The sequence below is a fragment of the Oncorhynchus gorbuscha genome, linkage group LG03 (assembly GCF_021184085.1).
Source record: "Oncorhynchus gorbuscha isolate QuinsamMale2020 ecotype Even-year linkage group LG03, OgorEven_v1.0, whole genome shotgun sequence".
In the NCBI taxonomy this organism is placed as follows: domain Eukaryota; kingdom Metazoa; phylum Chordata; class Actinopteri; order Salmoniformes; family Salmonidae; genus Oncorhynchus; species Oncorhynchus gorbuscha.
Genome location: NC_060175.1, coordinates 19,400,783 through 19,421,110, shown reverse-complemented (window position 1 = coordinate 19,421,110; position 20,328 = coordinate 19,400,783). Strand labels below are relative to the sequence as shown.

General features: G+C 44.3%; 1 protein-coding gene across 5 annotated transcripts in view; it reads right to left on the bottom strand.

Moving 5' to 3' along the window:
• The window catches only part of LOC124027397 (plexin-A1-like), a 404,375-nt gene that overhangs the window by 87,447 nt on the left and 296,600 nt on the right, over nucleotides 1-20,328 (bottom strand). For all 5 annotated transcript variants that reach the window (XM_046339848.1, XM_046339847.1, XM_046339840.1 and 2 more), the window contains 3 exons: nucleotides 8,704-8,855; nucleotides 5,543-5,666; nucleotides 5,250-5,386 (listed from right to left, as the gene is read on the bottom strand). In XM_046339848.1, the coding sequence (XP_046195804.1) occupies nucleotides 5,250-5,386; nucleotides 5,543-5,666; nucleotides 8,704-8,855 (413 nt within the window). The remainder of the gene's footprint in view (nucleotides 1-5,249; nucleotides 5,387-5,542; nucleotides 5,667-8,703; nucleotides 8,856-20,328) is intronic.

Here is a 20,328-nt window from a genome sequence, read left to right as displayed (position 1 = left end):
CAGTGAGCTGAGATAAGGCGGAGCATTACCTAGCAAAGACTTATAGATGACCTGGAGCCAGTGGGTCTGGCAAAGAATATGTAGCGAGGGCCAGCCGACAAGAGCATAAAGGTCACAGTGGTGGGTGGTATATGGGTCTTTGGTGAAAAAACGGATGGCACTGTGATAGACAGCATCCAGTTTGCTGAGTAGAGTGTTGGAGACTATTATTATTTCATAATTTAATTAGTTATACATGGATGTGTAGTGTCAGCATTTGTTGCTAGCATGTCATGCTAACATTTTCTAAACTTACCAATGAAAAAAATAATTATCAGTGGGTTTTGTCAGTGGGCTTTGTAATGAATGAGCAATCTGATATAATGAACGATGGAGCTGAGTTTACCTTCTTGTCCAAAATTTCATTTAAGGTGCTCCAAAGCTTTTTACAATCATTCTTTATATAATTTATCTTTCTTTCTTAGTATGGTTTCTTCTTCTTTTTATTCAGTTCGTCACATGATTTCTCAATTTGTAGTATGTTTGCCAATCAGTTGTGCAGCCAAACTTATTTGCCATTCCTTTTGCCTCATCCCTCTCAACCATACAATGTTTTAATTTCTCATCAATCCACAGGGATTTAACAGTTTTTAATGGGTGCATGCTTATTCGTAACTGAAATAAGCAATTTCATAAATATATCAAGTGCAGAGTTTGGTTGCTCCTCATTGCACACCACAGAGCAACACATATTCTTTACATCAACAACATAGGAATCACTACAAAACTTATTGTATGACCTCTTATACACTATATTAGGCTTTGGTATTCCTAGATATGGCTATTATATTGTGGTCTCTCCATCCGATGGATTTGGATACTGCTTTAAATAAACATTTCTGCAGCCTTAGTAAATACGTGATCAAAACATGTTGATGTTTTAATTGCTGTGCTATTTGTCACTACCCTGGCAGGTTGACTGATAACCTGAACAAGGTTGCAGGCACTGGTTACAGTTTGAATCTGTGGGCAGCTTAATGAAAGCCAGTCAATAATTAAATCACCCAGAATGTATATCTCTGTTGATATCACATACATTATCAAGCATTTCACACATGTTTTCCAGATACTGAGTGTTAGCACTTGGTGATCTATAGCAGCTTCAGGAGAGGTAGATGAACCTGTAGCCATATTTCTTCAACAGTGTGTGTGATGAGTGCACAGACTTTCCTATCTCACAACAATTATTTTGTACATAAATCCCATCTATTGTGGACCAGAAACAGAGAGCAAAGGAGAGACAGGAAAGAGGAAAAAACACATTAATGAGACACCAGCAGCTGAGGGAAACTAAGTGGAAGGGAAAATAAGCTAGGGTGCATTTCTGCGAGCACATCCCACCGTCTCGTAACAAGCTATTTAAACGCCCCGTCTTCCAGGGCATGGCTGAAAGGTGTACAGGGAAGAAGGGAAGGAAAATAAGAAAAAGAAAAGCGCCTTTTCCACATTCCGCTTGCGCCGTCTTGTTGCCTGGGCAACAACTTTCATAACACTTGCCGGCGAAACCCGCGGTGTGCCGTACATACACTGCTCAAAAAATAACACATCCTAGATCTGAATGAATGAAATATTCTTATTAAATACTTTTTTCTTACATAGTTGAAAGTGCTGACAACAAAATCACACAAAACGTATCAATGGAAATAAAATGTATCAACCCATGGAGGTCTGGATTTGGAGTCGCACTCAAAATTAAAGTGGAAAACCACACTACAGGCTGATCCAACTTTGATGTAATGTCCTTAAAACAAGTCAAAATGAGGCTCAGTAGTGTGTGTGGCCTCCACGTGCCTGTATGACCTCCCTACAACGCCTGGGCATGCTCCTGATGAGGTGGCAGATGGTCTCCTGAGGGATCTCCTCCCAGACCTGGACTAAAGCATCCGCCAACTCCTGGACAGTCTGTGGTGCAACGTGGCGTTGGTGGATGGAGCGAGACATGATGTCCCAGATGTGCTCAATTGGATTCAGGTCTGGGGAACGGTCGGGTCAGGCCATAGCATCAATGCCTTCCTCTTGCAGGAACTGCTGACACACTCCAGCCACATGAGGTCTAGCATTGTCCTGCATTAGTAGGAACCCAGGGCCAACCGCACCAGCATATGGTCTCACAAGGGGTCTGAGGGTCTCATCTCGGTACATAATGGCAGTCAGGCTACCTCTGGTGAGCACATGGAGGGCTTTGCGACCCCCCAAAGAAATGCCACCCCACACCATGACTGACCCACCGCCAAACCGGTCATGCTGGAGGATGTTGCAGGCAGCAGAACGTTCTCCACAGCGTCTCCAGACTGTCACATGTGTTCAGTGTGAACCTGCTTTCATCTGTGAAGAGCACAGGGCGCCAGTGGGGAATTTGACTATCTTGGTGTTCTCTGGCAAATGCCAAACGTCCTGCATGGTGTTGGGCTGTAGCACAACCCCCACCTGTGGATGTCTGGCCCTCATAACACCCTCATGGAGTCTGTTTCTGACCGTTTGAGCAGACACATGCACATTTATGGCCTGCTGGAGGTCATTTTGGCAGTGCTCCTCCTGCTCCTTCTTGCACAAAGGCGGAGGTAGCGGTCCTGCTGATGGGTTGTTGCCCTCCTACGGCCTCCTCCACGTCTCCTGATGTACTGACATGTCTCCTGGTAGCGCCTCCATGCTCTGGACACTACGCTGAGAGACACAGCAAACCTTGCCACAGCTCGCATTGATGTGCCATCCTGGATGAGCTGCACTATCTGAGCCACTTGTGTTGGTTGAAGACTCCCTCTCATGCTACCACTAGAGTGAAAGCACCCCCAGCATTCAAAAGTGAACAAAACATCAGCCAGGAAGCATAGGAACTGAGAAGTGGTCTGTGGTTATCACCTGCAGAACCATTCCTTTATTGGGGGTGTCTTGCTAATTGCCTATAATTTCCACCTGTTTTCTATTCCATTTGCACAACAGCATGTGCAATTTATTGTCAATCAGTGTTGTTTCCTAAGTGGACAGATTGATTTCACAGAAGTGTGATTGACTTGGAATTACATTGTGTTCCCTTTATTTTTTTGAGCAGTGTATTTTGACAAGGTTGTTGTAGGCCGGCACAAAATAATGTGAGAAGAGAGGGCCAGAAATAGAGAAACAGAGAGAGACAGAGAGAAAGTGGAAGAAAGGGGTTGCAGAGGGAGTGGCTGAATGATTAGGGTAAATGCACTTTGATTAAAGCGGCCGTGTTGAACTCTGAGACAAAGAACAAACATTAGGGCGTCAGGGACACGTGGAAAAGTCAGGTCACTTTTCAAATACATTATTTTAGGGACAAAAAACATCACTAATCTAGAGTGGGTATGAAAGGACAATGCTATGTATGTTCTGTTCCAATATCAAAAGTCTAGTGCGGGGGTCACCAACCTTTTCGAGCATGAGAGCTACTTGAAAAATATGAAACTTGTCTCGAGCTACTATTTTTTTCATAGCTTTCAAATCGGCACATTCTTCTCTTCTCCTTTACCCTGCAACTCCTCCCCTGGTCCTTGGTGTACAAGAGATGCATTTTCTTTTAACATACCTGATATAATAATAGTTAATAAACTACAAAGGTGGCCCCATAAAATTATATTTCCCTGAATTCTGTTTTCTGTTTTATTTTTCTTGGTTTGGGATTTTTTCCCCATTTTTTGCTCGCAATATTACAATTATTCATAGAGAAACAATTAAAATGGATGTTCTGAGTCTGTCAATGCTTAAAACACACATCAATAATATTTTTGAGGTCTGAAATATATATTTGAATGTAATTCCCCTTTAATTGAGCATCTAGCAAGTGATGTATCGTGATGTATCTGCTGTTAGGCCTACTGCGGCAACACGTCATGACAAAGTCTGCAAAACAATCGCCACCCAATTGATACAAATAATCATTATATAGTTCTGTCAGGTAAGCCTACTTTGCAGTTAACATTTAATTTAGAGGGTTGTCCGCTTACCCGCAAGACGGTTATCATTAGCATTGCTAACTGGCGTGATAGATAAATGCTGGGAGCAATATTCCTGCAATTTAATTGGCAGATATTGTGTTACGTTTGGCTTTTTACCAGGGATAATGTCAATGTGGCTTTGATTGAACTAGACAAAGTGGCAGCAAACCTCCACCTTGATTTCACCTATCCTGTTTTTTTTCAGATTAGTGCAGATGAAGGAGATTAGGGAAGGAAGCTACCTTTGACTATTGAGAGGAGCCCTCGTGTGACTGTAGCAGAACAGATCAAGATGACTAACCCTAACCCTGTCATATTATATTATCGCCATCCATTTGTGTCACTAGTATTTGGACTTCTATACTATACCAAATACAGCAGCTGTCTTTTCAGGGCTAGTCAAGGTTTTAGCTCAACATGTTTCCCCATATCAACAGATGTCATTGCAGCATGCATATATTCCCCTTGTATAAACCGTGTCACATATGACTGTCTATATACCACCCACCAATCATGTCGATAGTGCTTACATTAAATCTAAAGCTAATTGTTCCAAGAAACTACAGTCTGCGTAGCAAGATAAAAGTATGGGCATTTCCAGGGTCTTTAAAGGGGGGCTGAACTGGCTTATTTTGCCTGAGTTTTGCTCTTCCTCATTAAGAAATGCGACTGAGAAGATAAAATGAGCGTCTTGTGGGGTGGTTTGATGTGGGCTGTGAACATTTGATTGTCTTCTCCCATGTTCTTCTCTCATTCAGTTTTCATTCTTTACGTTTTCTATGCCTCCAACCCTCTTCTTAGATGTGTTAACAAAGCATTCTCCTCTCTGTGAGGTTCTGACCATCTGATAATATGTTAATTTGAGGCTTTATATGAGTGCACGGAACCCTGCGAGTTCACGGTGTGTGTGTGTGTTTCACCATGATGGACTATGAAGGCAGAGATCGCTCGCTGCAGGAGAACAGACTCTCTGTGTATCGTATTTTCTCACCTTATCAAGCTCGTAACATGTAGCGCAATGATTACTATAGAGAGCATTTGAAACCCTAATTCTAGGGTTGCTCTTCAATGGAGGGTTAACCATAGAACATTGGTCATGCCCGTAGCAGAGATAGTCATTCTCAAAATAAACACAGTTAGTGTGACCACTTACAACAGTTAACATATAGAGATATCGATACAGCAAAAAACACAATAATGTTATCAATAATAAACAATATCCCAAAGACAAGATGTGTGGGCGATGTGAGAGTTTACCTCTCGAAGCGGCAGGGATGGAGGCCGATCTTGACAGCCACAGCGCTGCCAGCATTGAGGTGGCTCCCCTCAATGGTGATGCGAGTTCCCCCCGAGAGGGGGCCCTTGGAGGGCTGTACCCGTGTGAAATAGGGAGACTGGGGAAGAGGAACACACCAAGAGAAGACATCAGATATAGGAATTCATTTGTTCTGGGATCAACTGTTGTTCTGGGATCAACTGTTGTTTTTCAATTGATGAAAGAACACAACCTTACAAAAGGACATTTCAACACAGGTATGATGAGAGCTTACCACAAAAGTGAAGGCCTTGGTTGAGACCACTTTGTAGTCGGTGTGTGTGCAGTCCCTCACACATACTTCCACGTGAGCCTCCTGCACACGGTAACCTGTCGCATCAGCCAGCTTACACACGATCCTGAGACAGAGAGAGAGAGAGAGAGAGAGAGAGAGAGAGAGAGAGAGAGAGAGAGAGAGAGAGAGAGAGAGAGAGAGAGAGAGAGAGAGAGAAAGAGAGAGAGACAAAGAGAGAGAGAGAGACACATTTGATCATAGGCATTGACATATCCATAGCATTAGTCCAAGGGTCACCAAGCAATAGAACGTGGCAATAGCCCTGCACATATCCATAGCCATGCTGTGTGTGATGAGGACATCCACTGGTACCTACAGAGGTACGATAGGAGAGAGGTTCAATGTGTCTCTGTTAGAGGTCGACCGATTATGATTTTTCAACGCCGATACCGATTATTGCAGGACCAAAACAATATTTAAAAAACAGCTTTTTTATTTGTAATAATAACAATTACAACAATACTGAATGAACCATTATTTTAACTTAATATAATACATCAATAAAATCAATTTAGCCTCAAGTAAATAATGAAACATGTTCAATTTGGTTTAAATAATGCAAAAAGTGTTGGAGAAGAAAGTAAAAGTGCAATATGTGCTATGTAAGAAAGCTAACATTTCAGTTCCTCGCTCAGAACATGAGAGCTGGTGGTTCCTTTTAACATGAGTCTTCAATATTCAATAAGTTTTAGGTTGTAGTTATTATAGGAATTATAGGACTATTTCCCTCTATACCATTTGTATTTCATTAACCTATGACTATTGGTTGTTCTTATAGGCACTTTAGTATTGCCAGTGTAACTGTATAGGGTCCGTCCCTCTCCTCGCTCCTCCGTGGGCTCGAACCAGCGACAACGACAAAAGCCACCATCGAAGCAGCGTTACCCATGCAGAGCAAGGGGTACAACCACTCCAAGGCTCAGAGCGAGTGACGTCTGAAACTCTATTAGCGCATGCTAACTAGCTAGCCATTTCACTTCGGTTACACCAGCCTCATCTCGGGAGTTGATAGGCTTGAAGTTATAAACAGCGCAGTGCTTGACGCACAACGAAGAGCTGCTGGCAAAATGCACAAAAGTGCTGTTTGAATGAATGTTTAAGCGCCTGCTTCTGCCTACCACTGCTCAGTCAGATACTTGGATACTTGTATGCTTGTATGCTCAGTCAGATTATATGCAACGTAGGACACGCTAGATAATATCTAGTAATATCATCAACCATGTGTAGTTTACTAGTGATTATGATTGATTGTTTTTTAGAAGATAAGTTTAATGCTAGCTAGCAACTTACCTTGGCTTACTGCATTCTTGTAACAGGCAGTCTCCTTGTGGAGTGCAACGAGAGAGAGGCATGTCGTTACAAATACTGATTTCCGTTTGTTATGAAAACTTGAAATCGGCCCTAATTAATCGGCCATTCCGATGAATCAGTCGACCTCTAGTCTCTATGAGTGTATTAGAGGAGATTATAACCCCATAAGCCTTGTGTTTGGCCTTGGGCGGCGGCTTGCCAAATTACAATTCATTTTAGAAATTATTCAGGCAGAGGACGAGAGTCTGAGGTGTTGGGCACCACGGGCGAGAACACACACAGACATGTGCTAGCATGTGTGTAATCAGCGCGGACACACCACACACACAGAGGATTGAGCACACATACACGGATGCATGCATGCATACACACACAAATACACACGCACACAGAGCCCTCATGTTTTACCCTCCTCAGACACTCTGGACTGTTAATTAGCCACATAAAATGAGACCGGGAGAGAGAGAAGGAGAAAAGAGCTGGATTTAAGTGAGATGGGGGTGATTAATTGAACAAGCTCGTATCCTTCCCATTTCTCTACTGCCCCCCCCCCCCCCCCCTCACTCCCTCCCTCTCTTTATCCGCCTGCGATGAGTTATTAACTCCGTTGCTTTTGTCCTCGCTGTAGGTGGCCACGGCAACCCCGCGTTCCGATGCAATTATTTGTTTGGTCTCACGCAGGAAGGGACAACGATTTGAGTGAGGAGAGTTTTTAGGAGATGATTGTGTAAATGGAGCCATTTTCACTGGCATCATCACAGTGATGATAAGAGGAATATCAGGTAGACAAATTGGAACCAAATAACAGAAGGAGACAGAATGATATAATGTATATGAGTGTGAGAAAATAATCTGACGATGTACAGATGTATTATTATGTGTGTATACTCTATTTGCACATGTGTGTGTGTTTGCACGTGTGTTTGCGCATCTACTCCTTTGTGAGAGCGTGTGGGCTGAGCTTGACCAGACCTGAATCCGTGACGACCTTCTCCAATCTCCACACTGCACATGACGGTTAACCCTAACCTTTGTGCTCATTGCCGTAACCTGCCTCCTCCGTTACGGCTCTGACAAGTTCACAGAGATGACACGAGCAGTCACTTCCGAGTCGCTCCATATGGGGAAAATGCCTTTAAATCAGCCTGACTGGTTGAGAGTGCGGACCACTGCCGCCAAGTGTTTGCCATCATGGCAACGTGCCCTACTTGTAACCGAAAAGACGGGGGTCAAGCGTTAGCCCCTCACGTTTGGAGGTGACAGCAGGGTTGAAACAAACACAATAGGGTCCAAATATGTTTAAGTACAGCAAATAAAGCAAATCAGAAATATCCATCCACTTTTATGATTGTGGGATATTTTTCAGTACCGATGACAGTGATGCAAAGTGTTTTTGTTTGTTGGCACCTTGTGGTGCTTGGGGAAATGCAGCTTTCCTTAAGTCATTTACGCTTCTAAACACTAAGGTCCTTCATATAAGCATCATACACTCTCACCATGAGTCAGTGAGAATTTATGACGTCGGCATGATTTGAATACTGTTGAAAAGGTGTTTGTGCATGATCTGTATCTCTTAGTGAGCCAGACAAGTATTCTAGGATGCCAGGAAGTAAGAGACTAGGGCATTTGTGGACTGAGACAAAGAGATGAAAGAGAAGAAAGTGAGATGGGTAGATAGAAAATAGGGCTAACAGTTGGGAGGGTAGACATGCATACCGACTGAGAGATAAAGAGATGGAATAAGGCATCAAAACAGAGGAAGGAGTACAAAGAGACTAATAGTCACTGACTGTTCAGCGCTGATGTACTCTGCCTCCACGGGGGTGCAGGCCACCTTGCCAATGCGGACCCCCGTCTGGATGTCCTTGAACTGCAGACCCAGGTTCTCCCCCGTGATGGTCAGCATGGTTCCACCCTGTCTGGGACCCGTCTCTGGAGACAACTGGAGAGGAGTGAGGACAGACCTGAGTTTCTAGTTTTAATTTCACCCGCACAAATACAGTGAAATGAATTTATTGCAAACTCCAAATCCAACAATGCAGTAACCAATATCAATATAACACTAAAAATAACAAGGCAGAACAAAAGCACACAATAAATAAAAATAAGAAGAACAAGCTATATACAGGGTCAGTTCCAATACAATATTTACAATGTGCAGAGATACTGGAGCGATGGAGGTAGACATGTGTTGTGCTAAGGTGACTAGGCATCGTGATGCATGATAAATAGAGTGGCTACAGCGTATATGATGATTGTATATGAGTGAGTGTGTGTCGAGTCAGTATAAATGGGTGCACACCTGTGAGTGTGTTGGCGTGTCAGTGTGCGGGAGTGTGTAGAGTCCTGTGAGTGTGTTGGCGTGTCGGTGTGCGGGAGTGTGTAGAGTCCTGTGAGTGTGTTGGCGTGTCAGTGTGCGGGAGTGTGTAGAGTCCTGTGAGTGTGTTGGCGTGTCAGTGTGCGGGAGTGTGTAGAGTCCTGTGAGTGTGTTGGCGTGTCAGTGTGCGGGAGTGTGTAGAGTCCTGTGAGTGTGTTGGCGTGTCAGTGTGCGGGAGTGTGTAGAGTCCTGTGAGTGTGTTGGCGTGTCAGTGTGCGGGAGTGTGTAGAGTCCTGTGAGTGTGTTGGCGTGTCAGTGTGCGGGAGTGTGTAGAGTCCTGTGAGTGTGTTGGCGTGTCAGTGTGCGGGAGTGTGTAGAGTCCTGTGAGTGTGTTGGCGTGTCAGTGTGCGGGAGTGTGTAGAGTCCTGTGAGTGTGTTGGCGTGTCAGTGTGCGGGAGTGTGTAGAGTCCTGTGAGTGTGTTGGCGTGTCAGTGTGCGGGAGTGTGTAGAGTCCTGTGAGTGTGTTGGCGTGTCAGTGTGCGGGAGTGTGAGTGTGCATGAAGACTATAAATATAAATAAAATACAAGGGTCAACTCAGATAGCCATTCTGTTAGAAGCTGTTCAGGAGCCTGTTGTGTCAGGCTTGATGCACCTGTACTGCTTACCGTGAGAAAACAGAGAGAACAGTCTATGTCTATTACTGTTATAAGCTAGTAGTATTATCATTATAGGACTGTGAGGACTCAAACCTAGGTCCCTGCACCATTCAGTCTGGTTTTGACAATATGTGTGTATGAATGCCATGCCAAAAAAAAGCACCATTGCACTGACATTTAACAGAGACAGATCTTGATATTGGATTCAAAAGGTTAATTTCCAAAGTTGTGAACTCGCCCATCCAACATATTGCCACAGGTGCATGTTGACGTTGGTCATGTTCACACACCGTTCACAGCTCCCACAAATGAGCTTTACTTTTAGCAGTGATTTTCAACACAGCTTTGTTAATACACCCTTCCACCCAAACAGCCCCTTTATCAAAACACCAGCTGACCAGTCTTTCAAGTCTCACTATTCATCTGCTAAATGCTATTAGAAGGAGTTCAGGTTATGACCCATTTTCTTTAGTGAATGATCCTGAGGGTGCTTTAGAGGTGCTCACGATAATGGCTGCCCACAGCTGCCCTGTACTAATCAGAGGACTATTTATCAGGACCTGTACAGACAATGGCCCTGTCTATATCATTCATCTAGCATGATTAAGACCTGCGTTAATTAGATTAATGCTGAGGGTAACATCCATTTGTCTGACCCACACACCCTGGTTATTCACTGTTATTTGCTCACCCCCTCTACAACTGCTAGTCGCTGAGGTGACATTTTGACCCCTGGCGGGACAAAGTCGGTGTGTGTGTGTGTGTACACACACATGAGGTGAGCACTCTCATAAGCATTCATGTCCTTCGCTCTCTCAATCCACATAGACATGCATAGAGACAGACAGACCTTTACACATGCACGTGTGCACACACACACACACACACACACACACACACACACACACACACACACACACACACACACACACACACACACACACACACACACACACACACACACACACACACACACACACACACACACACACACACACACACACACACACCTCCCCGTATTGGAGCACAGCAGGTCACACTAACATTATAGAAATAAAGCAGCCAAATTCAACTGGCAGGCCAATTCCAAACTCAGAAGGGTCAATCTGGACAACATCCCATTTTTAGACAGCTTAAAAAAAAATATACCTGGCACAGCGGTCTCTAACTCAGCAACCTCTTTTTATCATGCTCTCTTAAAGCAACGCCCACCTCTACTAGTGCCCTGTCTAATCCAATTGCGTGGTTATATGCAAATACAAGAGGCCGCATCTCACCCAATCGTGTCAATCCAAATATCCTCTGTGGAACCTTGGGACAAGCAGGCAGAAAGATTTGACAGCGGTTCAACTGTTATCACAGACAGGTGCTAAGTTGCCAGTATCTTTGTTAATATGGCTTCTTAAAAAAGAATAAACGTTGACTCTGAAAACCGTATATTCAAAGACAGTGGACAGTATAGACAAACAGTATTGATTCATTCTCCCCACAACTAGCACAAAACCAATGTGCCTGATTTGCAGCGAGTCAGTAGCTTGAGAAAAGTGCCAATGTTAAGCGCCATGATGACACCAGGCATAGTACATTTGATCAGACGTATCCCCTGAACAAGGGTCAACTCAGAAAAAACAAGATAAACCAACTCAAATCCTATTATGAGAGTTCCACCAAAGTCAAATACAATTTTATTTGTCACATGCGCCGAATACAACCTTACAGTGAAATGCTTACTTACAAGCTCTGAGATACTAGAGTGATTATTAGATAATAATGGAGTAGCAGCAACGTTCTGGGGGGTGGCAATGCAAATAGTCTGGGTAGCCATTTGAATAGCTGTTCAGGAATCTTATGGCTTGGGGGTAGAATCTATTTAGGAGCCTCTTGGACCTAAACTTGGCGCTCCGGTATTGCTTGCCGTGCGGTAGCAGAGATAACAGTCTATGACTAGGGAGGCTGGAGTCTTAGGGCCTTCCTCTGACACCACCTGGAACAGAGGTCCTGGATGGCAGGAAGCTTGGCCCCAGTGATGTACTGGGGGGTATGCACTACCCTCTGTAGTGCCTTGCGGTCGGAGGCCGAGCAGTTGCCATACCAAGCAGTGGTGCAAAGTCAGTATGTTCGATGGTGCAGCTGTAAAACCTTTTGAGGATCTGAGGGACCATGCCAAATCTTTTCACTCTTTTGAGGTAGGTTTTGTCGTGCCCTCTTCATGACAGTCTTGGTGTGCTTGGAGCATATTAGTTTGTTGGTGATGTGGACGCCAAGGAACTTGAAGCTCAAAAAGTCCTTGTCAATTCTCTGACAACCCAACAAAGTGCAATGGAGTGTTCATTGAGGAAAGCTTGGGTTTGGGAAAACACACAAAAAAAATACATGTAAAGACGCTGAGATGGTTAAAGGATGCATGTGTGAAATTGTAAATGGTAATGGTAAAAATAAATACATGTAACTTCATGAATCAACAGACAACACTGATAATGCACAGCTTCTGGTGTCTGTAACAAAACAAAAAATGAATTATGTTTTTATTTATTTCACCTTATTTTAACCAGGTAGGCAAGTTGAGAACAAGTTCTCATTTGCGACCTGACCAAGATAAAGCAAAGCAGTTCGACACATACAACAACACAGAGTTACACATGGAATAAACAAACATACAATCAATAATACAGTAGGAAAATCTATATGTGAGGAGCTATTGGTCTTTACAAATCTAGAAGTAGACACACAGGGATAAGATATCCATGAGGTCATCAAAGGGATGCTGACAGACGGGGAGAGATCTGAAGTCAGAGGTCTCCATCACCACAGATGGAGCTCCAGCCATGACAGGAAGAGGGAGGGGACTGGTTGCATGTTTGAAAGACGACCACCATGACCTGACATCATATCACTGCATCATCCATCAGTTTTTTCCTGTGTGCCAATCAGGCCTTTATGGTAGAGTGGCCAGACGAAAGCCACTCCTCAGTAAAAGGCACATGACAGCCCGCTTGAAGTTTGCCAAAAGGCACTTAAAGATTTTCTGGTCTGATGAAACTGATGAAATTATTTGGCCTGAATGCCAAGCGTCACGTCTGGGGAAACCTGGCACCATCCCTGGTGGTGGCAGCATCATGCTGTGGAGAAGTTTTTCAGCAGCAGAGACTGGGAGACTAGGATTAAGGGAAAGATGAACAGAGAAAAGTACAGAGAGATCCTTGATGAAAACCTGTTCCAGGGAGCTCAGGACCTCAGACTGGGGCGAAGGTTTACCTTTCAACAGGACAACGGCCCTAAGCACACAGCCAAGACAATCCAGGAGTGACTTTGGGACAAGTCTCTGACTGTCCTTGAGTCGCCAAGCCAGAGCCCGGAACCCGATCGAACATCTCTGGAGAGACCTGCAAATAGCTGTGCAGCATCGCGCCCATCCAACCTAACAAAACTTGAGAGAAACTCCCTAAATACAGGTGTGCCAAGCTTGTAGCGTCATACCCAAGAAAACTCGATGCTGTAATCGGTGCCAAAGGTGCTTCAACAAAGTACTGAGTAAAGGGTCTGAATACTTATGTAAATGTGATATTTCCATTATTTAAACATTTTTATTAGCAAAAACTTCTAAAAACCTGTTTCTGCTTTGTCATTATAGGGTATTGTGTGTAGATTGATGAGGGAAAAACAAACAATTTAATATATTTTAGAATAAGGCTGTAACGTAACAAAATGTGGAAAAGGTAAAGGGGTCTGAATACTTTCCAAAGGCACTGTAAAATTAGCTGTGAATTAGCCATCTCCACAATTAACTGTATTAAAACTACATACCTTACCAAGCTCACCAATGAACACCTGCACCAGTGTCTCAGAGTTGCTCTCACAACATTTGTGCCAAAGTCCAAAGCATCGGCAGGAGACAAAGTGTAACTTCTCTCATTGGTGCAAGGTCCAGAGTGACTTATTTAAGCAATAAGGTCAGAGGTGGTGTGGTATATGACCAATATATGGTGTAACCAAATAAGTATATGACCAATATACCACAGCTAAGGGTTGTTCTGATGCAAATCAAATTACGACCAGGAATACGCACGATGCAACTCGGAGTGCTAGGACACAGCCCTAAGCCATGGTATACTGGCCATATATCACAACCCCCTGAGGAGCCTTACTGCTATTATAAACTGGTTACCAACATAATTAGAGCAGAAAAACGAAATGTTTGGTCATATCCGTGATATACGGTCTGACATACCATGGCTTTCAGCCAATCAGAATTCAGGGCTCTCTGACAATCTCCCGTCTGCCGTCACTCTCTGCCTCCCACCCTCCTGCTTCGTCTCCCTCGGCTCAGTCTCCCTCGGCTCAGTCTCCCTCAGTCTCCCTCGGCTCAGTCTCCCTCGGCTCAGTCTCCCTCGGCTCAGTCTCCCTCGGCTCAGACTCCCTCGGCTCAGACTCCCTCGGCTCAGACTCCCTCGGCTCAGACTCCCTCGGCTCAGACTCCCTCGGCTCAGACTCCCTCGGCTCAGACTCCCTCGGCTCAGACTCCCTCGGCTCAGACTCCCTCGGCTCAGACTCCCTCGGCTCAGACTCCCTCGGCTCAGTCTCCCTCGGCTCCGTCTCTCCCGCCCTCACGCTCCGTCTCTCCCGCCCTCACGCTCCGTCTCTCCCGCCCTCACGCTCCGTCTCTCCCGCCCTCTCGCTCCGTCTCTCCCGCCCTCTCGCTCCGTCTCTCCCGCCCTCTCGCTCCGTCTCTCCCGCCCTCTCGCTCCGTCTCTCCCGCCCTCTCGCTCCGTCTCTCCCGCCCTCTCGCTCCGTCTCTCCCGCCCTCTCGCTCCGTCTCTCCCGCCCTCTCGCTCCGTCTCCCGCCCTCTCGCTCCGTCTCCCGCCCTCTCGCTCCGTCTCCCGCCCTCTCGCTCCGTCTCCCGCCCTCTCGCTCCGTCTCCCGCCCTCTCGCTCCGTCTCCCTCTCTCCCCCTCTCTACATCAATCTACTGTGTAGTAAAATCCATCTACATGTACTTTGTAGAACAGAACTCATGAATGCTAGAGGCTAGAAATAACACACTAACAGTTTCAGGGGACAGGTTTTTAGTGGCACAGTGTTTTAAAATAGTATAGTGGTATAAAAACACAGTGGTATAAAAACACAGTGGTATAAAAACACAGTGGTATAAAAACACAGTGGTGGCACAGTGGTATAAAAACACAGTGGTATAAAAACACAGTGGTGGCACAGTGGTATAAAAACACAGTGGTGGCACAGTGGTATAAAAACACAGTGGTGGCACAGTGGTATAAAAACACAGTGGTATAAAAACACAGTGGTATAAAAACACAGTGGTATAAAAACACAGTGGTGGCACAGTGGTATAAAAACACAGTGGTATAAAAACACAGTGGTGGCACAGTGGTATAAAAACACAGTGGTGGCACAGTGGTATAAAAACACAGTGGTATAAAAACACAGTGGTGGCACAGTGGTATAAAAACACAGTGGTGGCACAGTGGTATAAAAACACAGTGGTGGCACAGTGGTATAAAAACACAGTGGTGGCACAGTGGTATAAAAACACAGTGGTATAAAAACACAGTGGTGGCACAGTGGTATAAAAACACAGTGGTGGCACAGTGGTATAAAAACACAGTGGTGGCACAGTGGTATAAAAACACAGTGGTGGCACAGTGGTATAAAAACACAGTGGTGGCACAGTGGTATAAAAACACAGTGGTATAAAAACACAGTGGTATAAAAACACAGTGGTATAAAAACACAGTGGTGGCACAGTGGTATAAAAACACAGTGGTATAAAAACACAGTGGTATAAAAACACAGTGGTGGCACAGTGGTATAAAAACACAGTGGTGGCACAGTGGTATAAAAACACAGTGGTATAAAAACACAGTGGTGGCACAGTGGTATAAAAACACAGTGGTGGCACAGTGGTATAAAAACACAGTGGTGGCACAGTGGTATAAAAACACAGTGGTGGCACAGTGGTATAAAAACACAGTGGTAAAAACACAGTGGTATAAAAACACAGTGGTATAAAAACACAGTGGTATAAAAACACAGTGGTGGCACAGTGGTATAAAAACACAGTGGTGGCACAGTGGTATAAAAACACAGTGGTATAAAAACACAGTGGTGGCACAGTGGTATAAAAACACAGTGGTATAAAAACACAGTGGTATAAAAACACAGTGGTGGCACAGTGGTATAAAAACACAGTGGTGGCACAGTGGTATAAAAACACAGTGGTGGCACAGTGGTATAAAAACGTGTATTATCAAATAACCTGGGTATGGGTCACGTGTATTATCAAATAACCTGGGTATGCGTCCCGTGTATTAACAAATAGCGTGGCTATGCGTCGTCACGTGTATTATCAAATAACATTGGTATGGGTCACGTGTATTATCAAATAACATTGGTATGGGTCACGTGTATTATCAAATAACATTGGTATGGGTCACGTGTATTAGCAAATAACATTGGTATGGGTCACGTGTATTATAAAATAACATTGGTATGGGTCACGTGTATTATAAAATAACATTGGTATGGGTCACGTGTATTATCAAATAAGTGGGTATGCGTCACGTGTATTATCAAATAAGTGGGTATGCGTCACGTGTATTATCAAATAAGTGGGTATGCGTCACGTGTATTATCAAATAAGTGGGTATGCGTCACGTGTATTATCAAATAAGTGGGTATGCGTCACGTGTATTATCAAATAAGTGGGTATGCGTCACGTGTATTATCAAATAAGTGGGTATGCGTCACGTGTATTATCAAATAAGTGGGTATGCGTCACGTGTATTATCAAATAAGTGGGTATGCGTCACGTGTATTATCAAATAAGTGGGTATGCGTCACGTGTATTATCAAATAAGTGGGTATGCGTCACGTGTATTATCAAATAACATTGGTATGGGTCACGTGTATTATCAAATAAGTGGGTATGCGTCACGTGTATTATCAAATAACATTGGTATGGGTCACGTGTATTATCAAATAAGTGGGTATGCGTCACGTGTATTATCAAATAACATTGGTATGGGTCACGTGTATTATCAAATAACATTGGTATGGGTCACGTGTATTATCAAACGTACAAAGCAGAAAAAGATGAAGACAAAAAAAGACCATGCAAAACACTACGCTTATTCGTCACACATTAGTTATCTATCCACAGAGAGGAGGCAGAGAGTAAGAGAGAAAGAAAGAGCGATAGAGGCAGAAAAAGAGGGGAAAACAGAGAAGAGAGAAAGAAAAAGAAAGAAAAGGAGAGAGTGTATTTTGACTGTGCCTTGCTCTTTATGTGGAGCCTATTGTTGTCACTGTGTGCAGTGGGTCTGGTCTGGAGATAGCATCTGGTAAGAAAGAGTCTGTGAGGAGAGAGCTGAATCTAACATGAACACAGTGGAGCTGGTCGAGGGTCTTATCATCCAAATGAAAGGAACATCTACAACGGAGAGAGAATATATTCAGAGCTGGAGAGGGGGATAGAGGGGGGTGAAATGACCTTTGAGTTACGTTTGCAGACAAAGAAGAAGGTGTGTGTGTGTGTCATGTGAATTAGAATATATCTAGTCATAACAGTGGGACAATGAAGTCATAAGATATGGTCATATAAAAGCATTTGAGCCATTGAGTTTAAAGAGTTGGACATATTCAGTCATATGAATTTATGTATGAATTCATACCTGAATTGGTGGGTGGTGTGGTCCGTCAGTACTGTAACCTGGGTGGTTGAGTCAGTGCTGTAACCTGGGTGGTCAGGTCAGTGCTGTAACCTGGGTGGTGTAGTCAGTGCTGTAACCTGGGTGGTCAGGTCAGTGTTGTAACCTGGGTGGTGTGGTCAGTGCTGTAACCTGGGTGGTGTGGTCCGTCAGTACTGTAACCTGGGTGGTTGAGTCAGTGCTGTAACCTGGGTGGTGTAGTCAGTGCTGTAACCTGGGTGGTGTAGTCAGTGCTGTAACCTGGGTGGTCAGGTCAGTGCTGTAACCTGGGTGGTGTGGTCAGTGCTGTAACCTGGGTGGTCAGTGCTGTAACCTGGGTCAGTGCTGTAACCTGGGTGGTTGAGTCAGTGCTGTAACCTGGGTGGTGTAGTCAGTGCTGTAACCTGGGTGGTGTAGTCAGTGCTGTAACCTGGGTGGTGTAGTCAGTCAGTACTGTAACATGGGTGGTGTAGTCAGTGCTGTAACCTGGGTGGTGTAGTCAGTGCTGTAACCTGGGTGGTGTAGTCAGTGCTGTAACCTGGGTGGTGTAGTCAGTGCTGTAACCTGGGTGGTGTAGTCAGTGCTGTAACCTGGGTGGTGTAGTCAGTGCTGTAACCTGGGTGGTGTAGTCAGTGCTGTAACCTGGGTGGTGTAGTCAGTGCTGTAACCTGGGTGGTGTAGTCAGTGCTGTAACCTGGGTGGTGTAGTCAGTGCTGTAACCTGGGTGGTGTAGTCAGTACTCTAACATGGGTGGTGTGGTCACTGATGTAACCTGGGTGATGTTGTCAGTGATATAGCCATGTTCGGTTGCTCAGTGTTGTAACCTGGGTGATGTGGTCAGTGCTGTAACATGGGTGGTGTGGTGCATCGCTGTAGCTAGGTCGATGCACTATGAAAGGACTATATATATATATGAGAGAGAGAGAGAGAGAGAGGTGAGGAGAGAGAGACGGAGAAATAGAGTGCTTAAGCCACCATTTCCAGAAATAGACAATTTTGCAGCTTACTCAATACATAGGGGAGGGGCAAGGAAATCAATAGCCTTTTAACGACCAGTTCCAACGGAGAAAGAACAGACACACGGGTTGGGGTCCATATGACTCATGAAGTGGAGAATTTAAATTGAATTCAATTAGAATTTCAACAACCTTTAAGTTATGGAATTGGAATTAGACTGTTTGGATTGGAATTCAATATTTGCACATTTCCCAGTTAATTAAATGTATGCTTTAAGTACAAAAATATTGACTGCAGGATGTGTTGAATCATTTCAACTTGTGATATGATCAGCCTGAGAGGATTGAAATCAAAAGTGGAAATGTTGGTGATAATAATGGTAATATAATTCTTGGAATTTACCTAACATTTGAATTGAGAGGAATTTAATCATCTTTGAATTCAAAGACTGACCTGGAAATTGAATTCAATGGAATTTAAAGGGAGAGGAATTTACAGGGTGTCCTGTGTGAATTTAAGTATGCTCTCTCTAATTCTCTCTTTCTTTTTCTTTCTCTCTCTTGGAGGACCTGAGCCCTAGGACCATGCCTCAGGACTACCTGGCATGATGACTCCTTGCTGTCCCCAGTCTACCTGGCCGTGCTGCTGCTCCAGTTTCAACTGTTCTGCCTGCGGCTGTGGAACCCTGACCTGTTCACCGGACGTGCTACCTGTCCCAGATCTGCTGTTTTCAACTCTCTAGAGACAGCAGGTGTGGTAGAGATACTCTGAAAGATCGGCTATGAAAAGCCAATTGACATTTACTCCTGAGGTGCTGACCTGTTGCACCCTCGACAACTACTGTGATTATTATCATTTAAACATCTTGGCCATGTTCTGTTATAATCTCCACCCGGCACAGCCAAAAGAGGACTGGCCACCCTTCATAGCCTGGTTCCTCTCTAGGTTTCTTCCTAGGTTCCGGCCTTTCTATGTAGTTTTCCCTAGCCACCGTGCTTCTACACCTGCATTGCTTGCTGTTTGGGGTTTTATGCTGGGTTTCTGTACAGAACTTTGAGATATCAGCTGATGTAAGAAGGGCTATATAAATACATTTGATTTGAGGGAATTGAACTAGAATTGCATTTGTGGGGTTAACCCCAACCCTGACACACATAAAGGGTCTGTCTGTCTATGTGTCTATCTGTGTGTGTGTTGTTTTTGGGGGGATAAGTCATAAGGGAGTCAGCTGTTTTTGTTTGGGAATGTAAGATTCGTTAATCTAGCGAATGATGTCGGATACAAACCCTAAAAAATTTACAGAATGAAAACATCACTTCCCATTATGGGAGAAACACACGAACACACACACACGAACACACACACACACACACACACACACACACACACACACACACACACACACGAACACACACAGAGAGAGAGAAAGACAGAGCGCGAGAGAGACAGAGAAAAACAGAGAAAGAGAGAGAGCCTGACTCTAATGAAATATTATAGGATTAATATTAGGACAGCATTGTCTCACTTGGACAGGCTAAAAATGCTGCTCAATATTGCACAATGTCAAACTGGGCAAGTTTGCAGGGAGAAATAGAATGAAATGCTTCTCAATCCCAGTCGTCACAATGAAATGAAGGGTTAATCCGGAAGGTAATAAAGGGCCACACAGCGGCTCGTGCACTTAGCGTAGAACATTATTACAGGCTAACAATGTGGTACCCTACTGCTCAGTGTTGTAATGTATCCAAGTGAGCAGACTTTACAGGGAGAAATAGCATGAAATG